The sequence below is a fragment of the Neodiprion fabricii genome, chromosome 5 (assembly GCF_021155785.1).
Source record: "Neodiprion fabricii isolate iyNeoFabr1 chromosome 5, iyNeoFabr1.1, whole genome shotgun sequence".
NCBI lineage: Eukaryota > Metazoa > Arthropoda > Insecta > Hymenoptera > Diprionidae > Neodiprion > Neodiprion fabricii.
In genome coordinates, this window is record NC_060243.1 from 28,994,844 (window position 1) to 29,009,884 (window position 15,041).

Below are 15,041 nucleotides of genomic sequence, written 5' to 3' on the forward strand. Positions count from 1 at the left end.
CTTCGACGATACAGCTTTTTCAGTACAGAAACTTATGATGATTTCCTTGAGTGACAAATGTCGGAATTCATTCATTCTTGAAATTTCTTGCAAAAACAATGTCGAAATGAATATCCTGAAGGCTTGAAAATTCAACGCTTGCATAACGAATAATTCAATTTGTAACAGTTCAATGTGTTGAAATAAACGTAAAAAATGGATTCTGTGTTTTTCGAACGATTTTCGATTCGCACTTGCTGAAATCAACCTCATTAAATCATCCTGCATATGACAGGCGTGCAACAGCGTTCACCGAATCTGTTATCTTAGACCTCATCGTCTTTCATTATCATTCATATTCGTTGTTATACGAATTTCCCTGCAGCGACGTGCAGTTTTCATTTATTCGTTCTCCTTCCGAAATACCTTGACCGGAAATTGCACCTCGCCATTATCTGGCTTGCGTTTATTGTAAATACGTGAAATTTTCACTCGACTATAAACGCTGTCGCACGTCGAATCGCCGTCGCCTTTGAACGATCGTCATCGCGCCTGCAGTGTGTGTGTGTGTATATATTTATATATATACATATACACTCGAATATCATATACATACATATATAGATATATTTATATATATACATATACAAGTATAAATATATATAAAACACACTTGTGCCCACCAATTTAAAAACGCCATGATTTAAAATATAACTATAAATACCGAATATCACACGTGTAAATGCAAGGCATAGCTCAATTAATCAGTTGTTATATACCTATACATATTATTATTATTATACCTATAATACCACCCATACATATATATATATTAATATAGGTATATCAATATGCTCGAAACAATACTTATTATATAATAATAGGTATATCGTTGATATACAATGTCGTTCGGTCTTTTTTCCCTGTCGTAACAATATTCTATTTTTATTGTCCGTTTTTTTTTTTTTTTGGTCTTGTCTAAATTCTTACTGATACTCGAACATATATATATATATACACATATATTCTCAGGTATATTTTATACCTCAGGCATGATCTATCATAAATATAATATGTATTATTTATTGAGCATATATATATATTTATTTTTTATTCGAAAATAGTTACGCCCATGGTGTAAAGATATAATTATTTACACACGCTAGGTGGATAAAATTATTTATTGAATACGATGATACGGATATTTTGCCGCCATCGTGATACGCGGTAGCGTCAAAAGCTTGCCGCACATATTCAATCACACTCGCAATCAGGGGGTTGAAATCTCGATCGTTTTAGTCAAAAACGTGGGCAGAGAAAACGTAAATTCCACATTTAGGAACCGCATTATTTGTCTTAGCGAGTAGAAAGTTGGCACGAAAATTTCAGTGAAAACCACGTTCTAAAGTTTGGTGTTCGATTGCACAATTCAATAAATGAAACAAATGACGAGCGTCGGTAGGTAGAACTTGAAACAGTTTGTTCTGACATTTTTTACACTCCTGTTCTGGGGTCCAAAAAAATTCAGATCATTCCAATTTCTACATACGAGGGTAAAGAAAAAGGCGCTAACTAAGGGTTCAAAGTCGAAATTAATACAATTTTTCAAATTTACTTAGGCATATAGTCGGAAATACGTATCGTAAAATGGCATAGTCCGTTTTAGCATTGCTTAAAAAATGTCTTTTGACGGGAATCATGAAAGTTGAAAGGTGTGTCTACACCGCAAGTTGGCGATTATTGAAACAAAATGTAAGAGGGCGGAGGGAAACATAAAATCGGTGACATATTTGCCGCGATAAGGCAGCTTTGTTGCAAGCACGACTTGACACTGATACCTCGAGGCATTTGAGAAAGGTGGAGACCCCGAGACTCGAGTTCTGGGCTTCAATAGTATCGTGTATCGCATATTAGATATTACCGATCCAGTCTACCGACGACGAGGTCGGTGTCTGTACACAGTGAAAAAAGATGGGATCAACTTTTGCTCGACGGGAAAAAAAGCCCCGTGCAGGTGTGAAGTTTGACGATTTTTTTCGAGAATCGATTCCGATCACGTATATGATCCATCTGTATTATGCGCGGCGTGGGTGTAAATACATGTACATATATATTGGATTGTACACGTGAGAACAGTGAAGAACGAAAGGCGCGTGCGGTTCATTTGTTCCCAACCGGCGTCTGCCGCGTATAAGATCCCCGAATTTTCATCGTTTTCGAAAAAAGAACCGGCAGGAGTGAGATCCCACACCCTTAATATTCAGTCGGGCAGATGTCGCGTAGCTTTTCGAGCCACCAACTGCCTAACCTCGAATAAGAAAAGGAAAAACTGCTGGGGAAAAAGGGGTGAATCAAATCTAGTTCACAGACGTCGGTTCATTTTACGTATCTTACATTATACTTACACAGTTATTTCGCGGAAATGTTCAATTACCAATTTAACTTAGAGGTTTATCCGCCTGCATTTCGGCAACTGATAGTACATTTTACCGATCATCATGTTTTGTCTCGCGGTTCACGATTGGAGAGAGAATTTCGGTTGTCGGCCAATCGCGAACAGTGAAACAAATGCTGAACGGTGAAACGTACTATTAGTTGCCGAAATGCAGGCGGATTTCCGTGCAAAGATGCACTCCGCGTTGCCTAAACGCAGGCGGATTTGAGCTATTTTTAATTCCCTATGGAACGTTTCCCCGAAATAACCCGATACGCAATTATAATGTACGGAAATGAATATCTCCCTGAATTTCGACGTTCGTCACATGTTTCTAATTAATTTTCGCGAACGAAATTAGGAGATAGAAAAAGGTTCCTTTTATCGGTGCTATTATTTTATTCCCATTTCTTTATTCGATCGGAATGCTGTAACATGTAAAACAGCTTTGTTTCTTCCTGTTTTCTCAACCGACGTTATTCATGTACCAGTAAGATGTGGTTCTCGGAGTTCTGTAATTCAGCCTGTACTGGCACACTGTCAGGATTTCCGCGCAGGATTTATCCTGCAGGTTGTGTAACTCGCACACATACGCGCATGCGGAGAATCGCTTCGGGCACAGAGCATTGTTTCATATCATACGGTACATACGGTAACAGTACCTATATACGTGTAATATCTTTCTCTCTGTTATTATAATACGGAGGTAGGTATATCAATTTCAGAGGTGAACTCGGGAGTCGGGTCTCCTTTATTCGTAGATTTACATTCTCGCATATACCTACGCACGCGTTACATATCCGCATATTTCGTGCCGGTTAACATTCCACGATATGGCCGTTACACAAAGTCGACCATTCTCCGCGTGCATAATTATTCGTTGATTAGTCGGTTAATTAATCAGTTTATCGATCAACCGATTACCGACGGCTGGTAAGCGCGATGCGTAATAGTGGAAATTTCGACGGCATGATACACGATTGATTCGAAGACGAGTGTGATTAGCGTAGGGCTACAGGAAAGCTAGTGCGGGAGTATCAGGGATAGAAATAATATAAACAGACACATAGTTTGAGGCGAGAAACTGCAGGGAGGATTGTGGAATGATCGAAATCGCGGTTCTGTTAGAGAAGGAGCCGGCTAATTGCATAATCGATGTGACTGTAATAATAATTGGTCAGGGCTGGTAAGTGGCGGTTATCACGAGAAGCAGCTGCTAAACGACCTCCTGGACTCTTACAACGTGCTGGAGCGGCCTGTCGGCAACGAGTCCGAGCCACTTCAGTTGAGCTTCGGTCTTACCCTTATGCAAATTATCGACGTTGTAAGTTTCACATGTCTATAAGAAATAACAAGTTCATTATTCAATTACCTATATACTGTATACCTCCCTCCTCACCAACTCCTTCCAACCAACCAACCAACCAACCAACCAACCACTCGGCTAATCTCACATCTCTCTCTCTATTATGCTACATAACCAGCCGACCATCCACCAACCTCCGTGTCTCGTCTCGTCTAACCTCCCCAAGCGATTATTACATGTGCGCGTGACGCGCATCTGGTCTTGCCGAACACGTTTCTTGAATATCCAACAACGTTTCTGCTTCCTTCGATGTTCAAACTTATTTCGCAGCTGGCGTTTTCGAACCGAGAAAATACACTTGAGTTTGTAACAGTGATTAATCGATTATTCGGTAGCTTCGATTAATCGTTTTTCCAATTAGTTGAATAATCGACAGCTTCGATTAATCGTTTCTGCGATTACGCGATCAGCCGAAGTTGCCTCGTAATAATTCTGCAGGTCCATCGGTATATGAATCAAAACCATCGATTGATCGGGAAATTGGAAAAACGATCAATTGAAAACCTCGATTAATCGAAGCTGCCGATTAATCGATCAATCGCACAGCACTAGCTTGTAATCTTGACGGTGTTTTAAATACGTGTTATTGTTGAGTAAAAACCAAATTTTACTGTTCAACGGAATTCAAACTGGCCGAACTGCACAATGTTATATTATATCCCGATAAAATTTGTTCAAAGTATAACGGTTTTGAAATTAATCTCCAATCAGAATTATTCTCTAGATTCTAATGATGCCCATTATTACTTACTAACAGAAAACGAAATAATTAAAATTGCACAACTTTTACTTCCTATTACATTTGATAAAAATATTCCATGCGCCTGTAAACACGCGTAAAATGTAATCGCTTGGTGAGATTAAAGATGAGTGGACAGTGTGAGGGGAGTGGGTGTTCACTTTCCTGTAACAGACAGTCTCTACTTGATACAGGGTAAGGTTGCGTGTGTCAATAGACAAGGTCGATGAAGTGTTCTCTGGTAAAAAACAAAGAATCGTTTAAATCGCAACAATCGCGATTGCACATTCACGTCTGTAAAATATTTTCGTCATTACACTTTACAGGTTCAGTACTGCACTGAAACTGATTGAGGGATTTAAATTCACTGACTCAATACTAAAATTTTCTTTCACCTTTCAATAACAATTATTATTATTTCTCGTGTATTCCGCACGCGTTGGGGGGTAAAAAGTTTCATAACGAAACGAATAATAATGATACGAAAACGTCGCGGACGCGAGGATGCTCTTGACAAAGTGGACGGAGCATACTTACCCAATAAAATTATTCCGATAAATCCGAATAAACCGTATATATATTTATAGTTACATTATCCCACCCGAAAGGTTTAATATAAAATTCACCACCGCCGCCGAGATGTATCGATATATTCTCGAGTTATTGTTACCGTTTTTGTATACAACTTTTCTCTCCCCCCCACTATTGTTTTGTCGTAAGTACACGCACAACCGAGCCACACTTACAGCGTTATACACACCGGTACGAGACAAATATATATTGAGCACCGTTTGACGGAAGAATGAGAAGAAACGAAGGAGGGTGAGAGAAAAAATTGTACAGTACCTATACGTGCACTCGATACGTACACAAAGCGATTACTTCACACAGCTTCGCCGAGACGCGTCAAACCGCGTGCAACTTTATTTCCTTCCCCTTTGTTTATGCGATGGGTACATGGGTTGTATGTATCCGTAACGTTACGTATATACGAAAAATACATATACCTACTCATCTTCGCGCCTCGGGTATAATATGCGGAGACACGATCGATCTTGTCGATTGAAATGTGATCTACTCCCCCCCTGTATACCCTACGTATTTACACGTTATGTATCACGAGTAGTAGTATATTATTATACGTACACACACACCCTATATAATATAACCTATACCCACCTCTGCTCCGTATATTCACCCGTCTATTATACCTATTACATATATACAAAATAATATACAATTACCTATATATATATATACTATATACATGCATGCCGGGTCGGTGAAAATATTTGAGTAATTTCCCATAAACTAGCCGACAAATGTCTCACACCACACGTATATTATTATTATTATTATTATTATTATTATCATTATCATTATTACGATTGATATCATAATTTCTATTATTATCAATTTGCCTTTCGATTTTCAACAACGTGCCGCGGTAGAAGTTTTTTTTTTTTTTCTCAACTTTCGTTACCACGTCATCGCTGATCTTGTTTCTCTTTCTCGACGACTGTATTTTCCGTTAGTGTCGCGTTGGTCTGTTTTTTTCCAACGATGCGTTATTTGGCAAAGATGGAAAAAAAATATTTTTAAACTCGAGTAGAAGAAAAAAAAAAGTTTGAAAAAATCTAAAACTGCTACAGAAAGGATCTCAATTTTCGTGCTCGACGGAGTGCGTCACGTTTACCGGATATCGCGTTTCAATCTTAGGATGAGAAAAGAACGAAAGTGAAAGAAAGCGAAAGCGAGAGAGTGAGAGAGAGAGAGAGAGAGAGAGAGAGAGGCAAAAGAGGGTAAACAATAAAATTGCCATGATATTCGACGTTAATGGAAAAGGTTCAAACGGGATACCCTGTATATGTTGAACATTTCGTTGAATTTGTAGTTTGGATGATAGTTTTTTCATTTCTTTTTTTTTTTTTATCGTCTATTTTGTCATATTTCCTTTAACACACACGTATATACCTATATTTTTTAATAGAACCTACGCCGATATGTTTTATCGTATATACATGTATGTTTTGCGTACGCGAAATATTCATTTCGATATTTACGCCCATAAGACTCGAGCATACGTATATCGTATGGACGTACGTACGTACATACATATGTATACAAACTACATTATACATACATATTATATATTAAATTAATTATATAGCTATTTCTGTAGTGCGAGCGGTCAGTATTTCTGTATTCTAATGCCGCTCCTATATACCTATATATACATATATATACTATATATTATATATATATATAATTAAAACACTGATCTTAAAATAACGAAATAAATGATTATCTATAAATTATTCGCCCTGCACGGTAGAGTTTAGAGCTTGCGTGATTATTATTATGTAGATAACCCTGTATATTATATTAATATACATACATATACATACATACAACGGTACATACTTCATACACATGTATGTATACATATATGTATATATTCTAATTGCAATATATACATGCGTCTATCTATACTATACATAGTGTGTTTCCGGTATGTGTGTATTAGCTTCTTGTGCGGCAACTTTATGTACATTAGACGTAGACACGATTATACCGTAACTCACATGATATTTTATGTACATACGTACCGATTAATGATTTGTCGCATGAGGTAGTGTCGCTGCTGTCAGCTTATACGTAATACACGTATTTATATTACAGGCAGCTGTTTACAACTTACATTGTATATATATATATTTATATGTATTCCTTTTCTCTTCAACTCTAATTTCATGTTTTATTTATCCGAAACTTTTTCTACCTTTTATAGAACAATCGTAATCGTTATCTCTGCCTTATAAACACTGTACTCTTATCGGCGAACGATTTGTTACAGCTGCGATATTTCATTATTCATACTCGCTATACTGATCTCGTGCATATTCGCTGTTGCGACAAAAATCGGTGCGAAGTTCAGTCGCCGAAAATTTCCCAGCTCTTGTTCTCTTCGAATTAGAGCGCGTCAAAGTTTCCACCAATCGTGGCTCGCCCCTAGCGGTGGCGTCTCGAAGCTCGAGTGACCGTTATTCTTCGTACGACGCGAGAACGGCCATGATTGGTTGAAACTTCGATTCGTTCTCATTTAAAAACCGTTAGATTTGAGAAATTTTTCCCGACGAAAGTAAAATACTGAACAAAGATTCTCCGTCGATCATTTATTTATACAGTGAACATGTATTGGGAAAAAAGAAAAAAGACAAGGACTCGTAAGGCGACTTCTTGCGTACTTGCGCTTTTTACTCTTCCACTACAGCGAACTGATTGTCTTGTAAGTCTATTAGATACAATATCGTATTTACAAATGATTAACAGGCCGAGAAGTCCCCGGGGTCTTGAAATTGCTGTAAATTTTTTGTCTCTTTAGTTCTTTCACTGAGTAAAATGAATTGCGCCGCGTTCATGTAGGTTGAAAAAATTTCTGAATTCGTCCGCTGTGAAGTCCGGGGGTGAGACAACGTTTATATTATACCTACTTCTTTTGAATCACGGATGACTGCTTATTATTTCTCAGCGGCAGCTGGCCAAGGCCTGCACAAAGACATCCGCGGTAATGAGAGATTCCGTGCTAAAGTCGACAGTCCCATAATTATTAGACGACCCCGATTCTTATCATTCCAACTCGTACTTGCGTACGGACTTTAGAGATTCGTAGACCATTTTCCCTTTCTCACTGAAACGCGAGAATACTCTGGATTCGTCATATCGTTAACCGGTCGTCATTCACCTTACAAATCACCACGAATTAAAGTCAGCGAACCATTCGAGGCAGGTATCGTTTTCAAACGGAACCGCGTCCCGGTTTCAACGTCCATTCCAGTGCTCGCGGACCAATCAGTGATTAGCTCTGTCGACCCCATTCGAAATCCGCGATGCTCTCGTTTCGAAATTCATACCGTATTCGAATCGTTTCAGCTTGATGTGCGGTTCGAAGCCTTTTTTGCCTACGCGGAGAGAATGAAAGAACAAATTTTTCTAACAAGTGCAGGGAAAAGAGGGTCACATTAGGTTCTTTCATAAAATATACTTCGTAAAATGCAGAATGCTGAAAATTAAAAACCGCGATGTGTCCCTCTTTCTCCTGCGGTTTTGAGTAAAATCTGGTCTTCTTTCCTTCTCTACAAGTACAGTGTAAAGTATTGAAAGCTCTTCCAGCTCTGCTTCAATATTCAAGACAATTATACCTTCTCGTTCGCTATTCGTCTGGGCGGTTCGTTTCCGCGAATGGCCCGCAGACCGGACTCGATCGATGTGCAGGCTAAAAGTAGTAAAACATTGTTAAAATTCCAACGGTGTTACGGACCACCGCAGAGCCGCTAGTTTATTAACTACCACATCTATCCACCGTCGAGGGTTCGGAGCCGAAGACGAGATGAGTCTGGAGCGAGTGAAAGAGAGAGAGAGAGAGAGAGAGAGAGGAAGAGAGACCAGTGCTAGCCGAGATTTGATGGATATTGGCTTTTCTCCTACACCCACTTGTGCCTCTCTTCGTGTACGAATTCGCGATTTGACCTACTGCTCAACGATATAATTTTCACCGCGTTCGCGAATTGCGAACGATTTGTCTTCACTACAAAAGATATACGATACGTATCGTCTTTGTGCGTGAAACGCATTGCGGCCATTTCTCGTACCCGATATCAATTTCGCTTGGGATTTATCCACATAACTGCGTAACTGTTATCGACTCCGGATTCAAGCTTGACGAGTTTATTTCGTTAATGAAGCTAGTCTCTCGGATTCATGGCGAACAAACCATTCCATTATTTTAAACGATTTCAAGCCCTCTCAAGTGCTGTTGTAAATCTCTTGACTGCTGCAGATTTCCAACGATTCGAATTCCTGCGTGTATTTCAAATGCTTTTTGCTGGTAAATCGAGTTATTCGATTCGTGACGTGTCAAGTGCGATTTGAAATATTCTAGGTGTGTATTATATGAGGATCATTTAAGGAGCGAACACTACCTCAAAAAATGTGTAACCGTGCAAAATTTGCGATCGACTCGAAAGCTTTTTTTTTTTTGTTCTCGCTTTCTGACGAGCAATTTTTCAGGTCCGTGGTGCGATTTCGGAGAACACCGTGAATCATTATACCGAAGTACATTTATCGAACGACAGGGGAGCGTTAATCCTATACCCCGGACGTATTCGAATCTCTCGGATGTAATCTCGGTGTTGCCAGGGGAATTTCGGGGGAGTAACCGAGTTTCCAAAACTTTTTCAAATTAATATTGTCACTCCGAAACTGTCGCTCTGGAATTTAATCACATTCCGCTGTTAGCTAGCTCGGTGTCCATACCCCGTCTATAACCAATTCCAACAATCTTCGTTCCGAATATACCGTACCATTTATTTATGCATGTATACCGATCGCTCGCATTTGTTCGCTGCAGTTTTACAAAAAAATGGCGCACTGTTAGTCTCCGGATGAAAGCAAACACTCTTTGCCGCGAATATGCGGAAGAAACTGCGCGTGTAAAATCGTCACTTAATTCATACAATGCCCTAGACGGTTGCTGCACGTGATGATGAGTAGCGCTGAGAGCAGCGCCTCTTCAGGAGAGTAAGCGAGCGGCACGGTACACTGGTGGCCAATTTTCCAGACTCAAGTTAGCCAATTATCACGCGTATTAACTTAATTACTTTGCTATGGCAACAACGCGTTAGCTTACCCTTAGTCAATTATTAACTTCCGAAACCTCTGGTTTCTCTCAAATTGGCCACCTTTTTTCATTTTCCGCTCGTCTATGTTTTTCGCACCTAAGTAGGTACTTTATTTTTTCAAGCTCAAAACGTGATCGCGATCCTTTCCTCCCGTCCGCTTTTTCTCATCCAACTTTTTATACTCGCTAATTCTCGTTCTAACTCGAAATGAAAACACGATTTTGCGATATTGTTTTTTTACAGTACCTACAAATGCACGCTAATAATACAAAACCTTGTGTATGTGTGTGTGGGTGTGTGTTGTGCCTTCAGGTTATTCGTTCGATAATTCGTGTAGAATTAATCGGAAATACTAATGCGAACATATGGAGCGGATTACAAATTCTACAATATGCATTATATAATGTCCATAGATATTTAATTTCAGTATAAAATTTTCCTGCGATAATTCATCGTTTCACGATTTCGCGCGTTGTATTCGTTTTTCATTTACCGCAGATTTTAATCAGGTATTGTACATACGTGAGTAGAGGTATAAATTATAGTGTAAATATCTGCCGCGGAAATACGTATGCAATTTTTTAATCTCCTCTCGTCGCCTCTGGGTTGAAAAACAAAAAATTGGACATAACAAAAAATTGAATATACACGAATAATAACACGTCTACAAAAAGAAAGCGACAGAAAAGGTAAAGGTGGGGTGACAGGGGAAATAAAAACGCTCTAATTTAGTCCGCCAAGCTCGGTAAACAGCGTAACGATCGCGTTTAAGCATAGTCGGAAAATTCCGGAATGAGGAGAGTTCGGGTTTCGCGCCGGTGACACAGCGCAGGGTTCGGGCTGTGGCCGGGATGGATTATTTTGGCGGAAAATTTTGAATCCTCCTCAAGCTCCGTTTCCTCGTTGTTGTTCTTCGGCGCGTTCAACGACTTGCTTCCATCTCTAGGGTAGCGCAGGCTTACGCGTAGCGTCTAATTACACGCACACGCCCACACACAGATGTACAAATAACCCCTGCAAGTTGTATAATTGGCCGTAAAGCAGCAAGCAAACGAACGGCCCGAAGCTAGAGGAAAGTGCGACTAGTGCCGACCTCGTAGCACGATTACAGGGATAATTATTTCAACCTGACTGGATTAATTCAACGTAAATTAACCACGCTCACCGAGAACGCCCCCGGCAGGCACAGGATCTTCCTTGACCAAGGACCCTGTAGGGTTGGTATTAGGCGTAATATCCAATTCCATTAACGCCCGGGCATGCCTGTTTTATTTTACGTAACTCCAGACACTTCCGCAGTGCGTCTGGAGACATGTGTTCTCCTCCAAAATCGCCGGGGAACCGGAAACCAGGGGCGTAACTACCGTCAGAAACGATACGGTCGCTAAAAGAATTATCCTTGCAAATGTGTCCGTTCCATTCGTTTAAAACTCCTCATCTGCGCGTGAAATTTCGATAATTTTTTACTTATCAAAGGCCTAGTCTTTTTTAGAAAATTTGCTCCTTGCAGCGGTCGCCGGACTTACATTTTGGCTTGGTACTGTTATTTCTAAAAAAATATCCCCATCTAACTTACGCAATCCGCGTCAGCTGCCAAATCAGATATTTTCAGATACGGTAGTAGAAATCTTAAATTCAACTTCCGCTGCCGCTGAGTGGCGAGTTTCACGGAAAATTCTCGCTGTTTGCCATTCAATTTGTGTTTAAAAAACTCGTCAATCTTGTTTTCTTGTCGCATTCATCACTATTGTACAAAAGGGACAATATTTTGTTGCTCTTTGTTTCCGATTCGGAAGAATTTTAACCGCGGTAAACAAAAGACGGTGGATCGGAGGACCCTGTCAATTTGAAAGGAGTACGGCCCTGGACGAAGGAATACGCTCTGCGACATAGTCCAGGGATGAGAGGCACGCCCGCAAAGCGTATACTTATACCCCACACATTCGCCGCGTGTGGCTCCGGTTTATGCCGGGTGTATAGCGTGTAACACATTGAGGAAATCCTCCGGTGCGGCAACGGCAACATGCTCATGCTCTTGGCAGTGGATATGGATCGTACGTCCAACTTTAATCCGACATGCGGTCTTTCAATTAACTAATGACTGACCGAAACAGACGGATGAACTAGATAAACTTTCCCCGTAGGCAGTAGGTTGTTTATCTCAGTGTTTAGGTGCCTCGCTTTTCGCATTTTTTTACCGACAAGATACTCTGCGTGTAGTTTGTTCTATCCGATACTAATTAGGTTGCAATGGTCCATCCTTTTACTCTGCTCATTGTGGTTTCGGTACATCGAGTTATTTTGAAGAGTAATTTCCCTTCAAATCTTGGACGATAAACAGAAATTGTTGGATTTCAAGCAGGTGGTTATATTCATTCAAACCTTAACAATTTTATGAGCACGAAAAAGACTGTCGGAAAAATGTATTCTAGTTATTCGGTTGTGCATGAAGAGGTATAATTTTGCTTCGAATTAAACCGGGGACGAATTAGTCAGTCGAAACGGGGCATTGTATAGAAGTTATTATTCTGTCATTAGTTGGCAATAATAAAGGTCTCAAATTTTTTTTCTCTCTTCTGGTCCATGTTCATTACACTGCACATAACTGTTTGCAACCGCAGATATTTTTTTAACCAGAAAAATAATCCTTCCAGTCGCCTGGATAACGTAGATGAAAAATTGTCGAAAAATTGACAACGGTATGAACCGACGAGAACAGGTTGCGTGGAATACCTTATACAGAGTAATGGAAAATGTGAGTAAAGAGTAATCACCTGAATAATTTTCATCAACCACGAACCTTATTCTTTAATGAATAAGAAGTTTCTTCTCTTCAAGCAGTGTGTATAAGGAGGACTATAATGCGTAGATGTTGCGTTTACCCTTTTGAATCCTTGCTTCCGATGAGAAGCCACGTAAGACAAGCAATGCCGTCTAATGAACGATATGCGATATATATGAATTTATTCTTTAATGCCTCCATGAAAATGAGTCGAGATAATGTAATCTTTTCGTTCAAATGTGTACACAACAAGGCAAACGGGGTAACATGTCCTAATCAGAACAGTGAGCTAATTCAGGTTTCGAGTGGGGTTCGCCCTGCAAACATCACGAGTCGTCGGGAAAGTGGTTCAAAATGCTGATACGCAATCGAACGTGATTAATCGAGGGGCTCCAGACTCTCGCATCCATCAACTGCCTCTACTAGAGCGGCTTACCAATAGCCAGCAGTTATTTAGCGTGCTGGTCAGCCGAGAGGCGGCCAGCGGTAATTTCGGTTAATCGTGATTAAGATACGAGTACCAAGTTCATGTTGACGTCAGACGACGCTATACGCTTGTAGTAACTGTGGCTAATCGCAAGAAAAATGCGATCAATAGCGAGTTGGGATTAATGTGAGGTAAAGTTGAAAGCTGCTAGTAGTACAAGCCGGTAACCGGAGTCAGACGCGAGGTGCGATTCGATGTTGAGGTCAGGTGAAGAGGCGGCTAGTCGTAAGTCAGACGCGAGTAGCGAGTCCATGTTGAGGTCAGACGGAGAAGCGGCTAGTCGTGAGCGTCGGGAGTTAGATGCGAGTAGTGAATCCATGTTCGGGTCAGACGGAGAGGAGGCTATTCGAAGTCAAATGCGAGTAGCGACTCCATGTCAGGTCAGACGGAGAAGCGTCGGGAGTAAGATGCGAGTAGTTAATCCGTGTTGGTCAGCCGGAGACGAGGCTGATCGAAGTCAGACGCGAGTAGCGAGTCCATTAGAGGTCAGACGGAGAAGCGGCGAGTCGTGAGCGTCGGGAGTTAGATGCGAGTAGTGAATCCATGTTGGGTCAGCCGGAGACGAGGCTGATCGAAGTCAGACGCGAGTAGCGAGTCCATGTTGGGGTCAGACGAGCGGACATGGAAAAAGGCGCGTGGCTGGCGGCGTGGCAGCGATAGGAGCCGCAGTAGTGAAGGAGAGTGCGTGGTCGGGCATTACGGACCGCCACCACCACCCCAGGCTCGCTCCACTTATTCTCCTCATCCCTGCGGCAACGTCTCTGCGCCGTTGTCGCAGCCACCGAGCCTTGACTTGATACTCGACCCAACCTTGCCGCTCACCGTTGTTACGAACGCGATAAAATTGAGCAGATACCGTGTCGTTTGTTACATCGCCTCGACCATTTCTTGTCACATGACACCCTGTTGACGTGTAATTAGGCTCGAATTTTAATCAGCTATTTTCAGTGTGATTTATTTTCACCCTTTATACCTGTAGAAGATAATTATTCATCGCCGGATAAAAAGGAAGTCATCGAAATTGATGGAGTACTTTTTTTTAAACCTGTGGAGTGAGCCGCCTTACGAGTCTTTCATTACATTTGTTAATATTATTATTGTTGTTATTGTTATTATTCGACAAAAATCAATAGATGCAGGATCGAGAGCATCAGTTTTTCCTTCATGGCCCTAATATTAGGTTGGAAACTACATTCTTCTTAATTTAAGCAGACATGCCTACTCCTGTATACTTGTACATACACTGGTATAATTTAGCATCACTGTGTTCACTGTAATGTGATTCCGATGAAATTTATTTTAATTAGTTATCAAGTATCGCCGCTGTAATAAATTCGTTCGCTGATTTGAAACGATGTGAGAATATTATAATAAGCCTGCGGCGTGGCAGAGCTGATCCAGGTTTTAAATTTCAGGGTAATAATAATACATCATCTTATTCATATTTCAGGATGAGAAAAACCAGCTACTGATCACCAATCTTTGGCTAAAATTGGTAAGTGCCGCATTTACGAGATACGTTTGTATGTATGTAAGACTTTTTTGTGAAATCGTACCGAGAGTTTTCTGTGTA

At 40.6% G+C, this 15,041-nt stretch overlaps 1 protein-coding gene across 4 annotated transcripts in view; it reads left to right on the forward strand.

Annotated features, from left to right (window-relative positions):
• LOC124182376 (acetylcholine receptor subunit alpha-type acr-16-like) overlaps positions 1–15,041 on the forward strand; it is a 39,651-nt gene that overhangs the window by 2,291 nt on the left and 22,319 nt on the right. The window contains exons 2-3 of one of the 4 annotated variants that reach the window (XM_046569539.1): positions 3,595–3,737; positions 14,919–14,963. The exons of 2 other annotated variants lie outside the window; for them this stretch is intronic. In XM_046569539.1, coding sequence (XP_046425495.1) covers positions 3,595–3,737; positions 14,919–14,963 — 188 coding nt within the window. The remainder of the gene's footprint in view (positions 1–3,594; positions 3,738–14,918; positions 14,964–15,041) is intronic. One more of the 4 variants, XM_046569542.1, reaches the window with a different exon arrangement.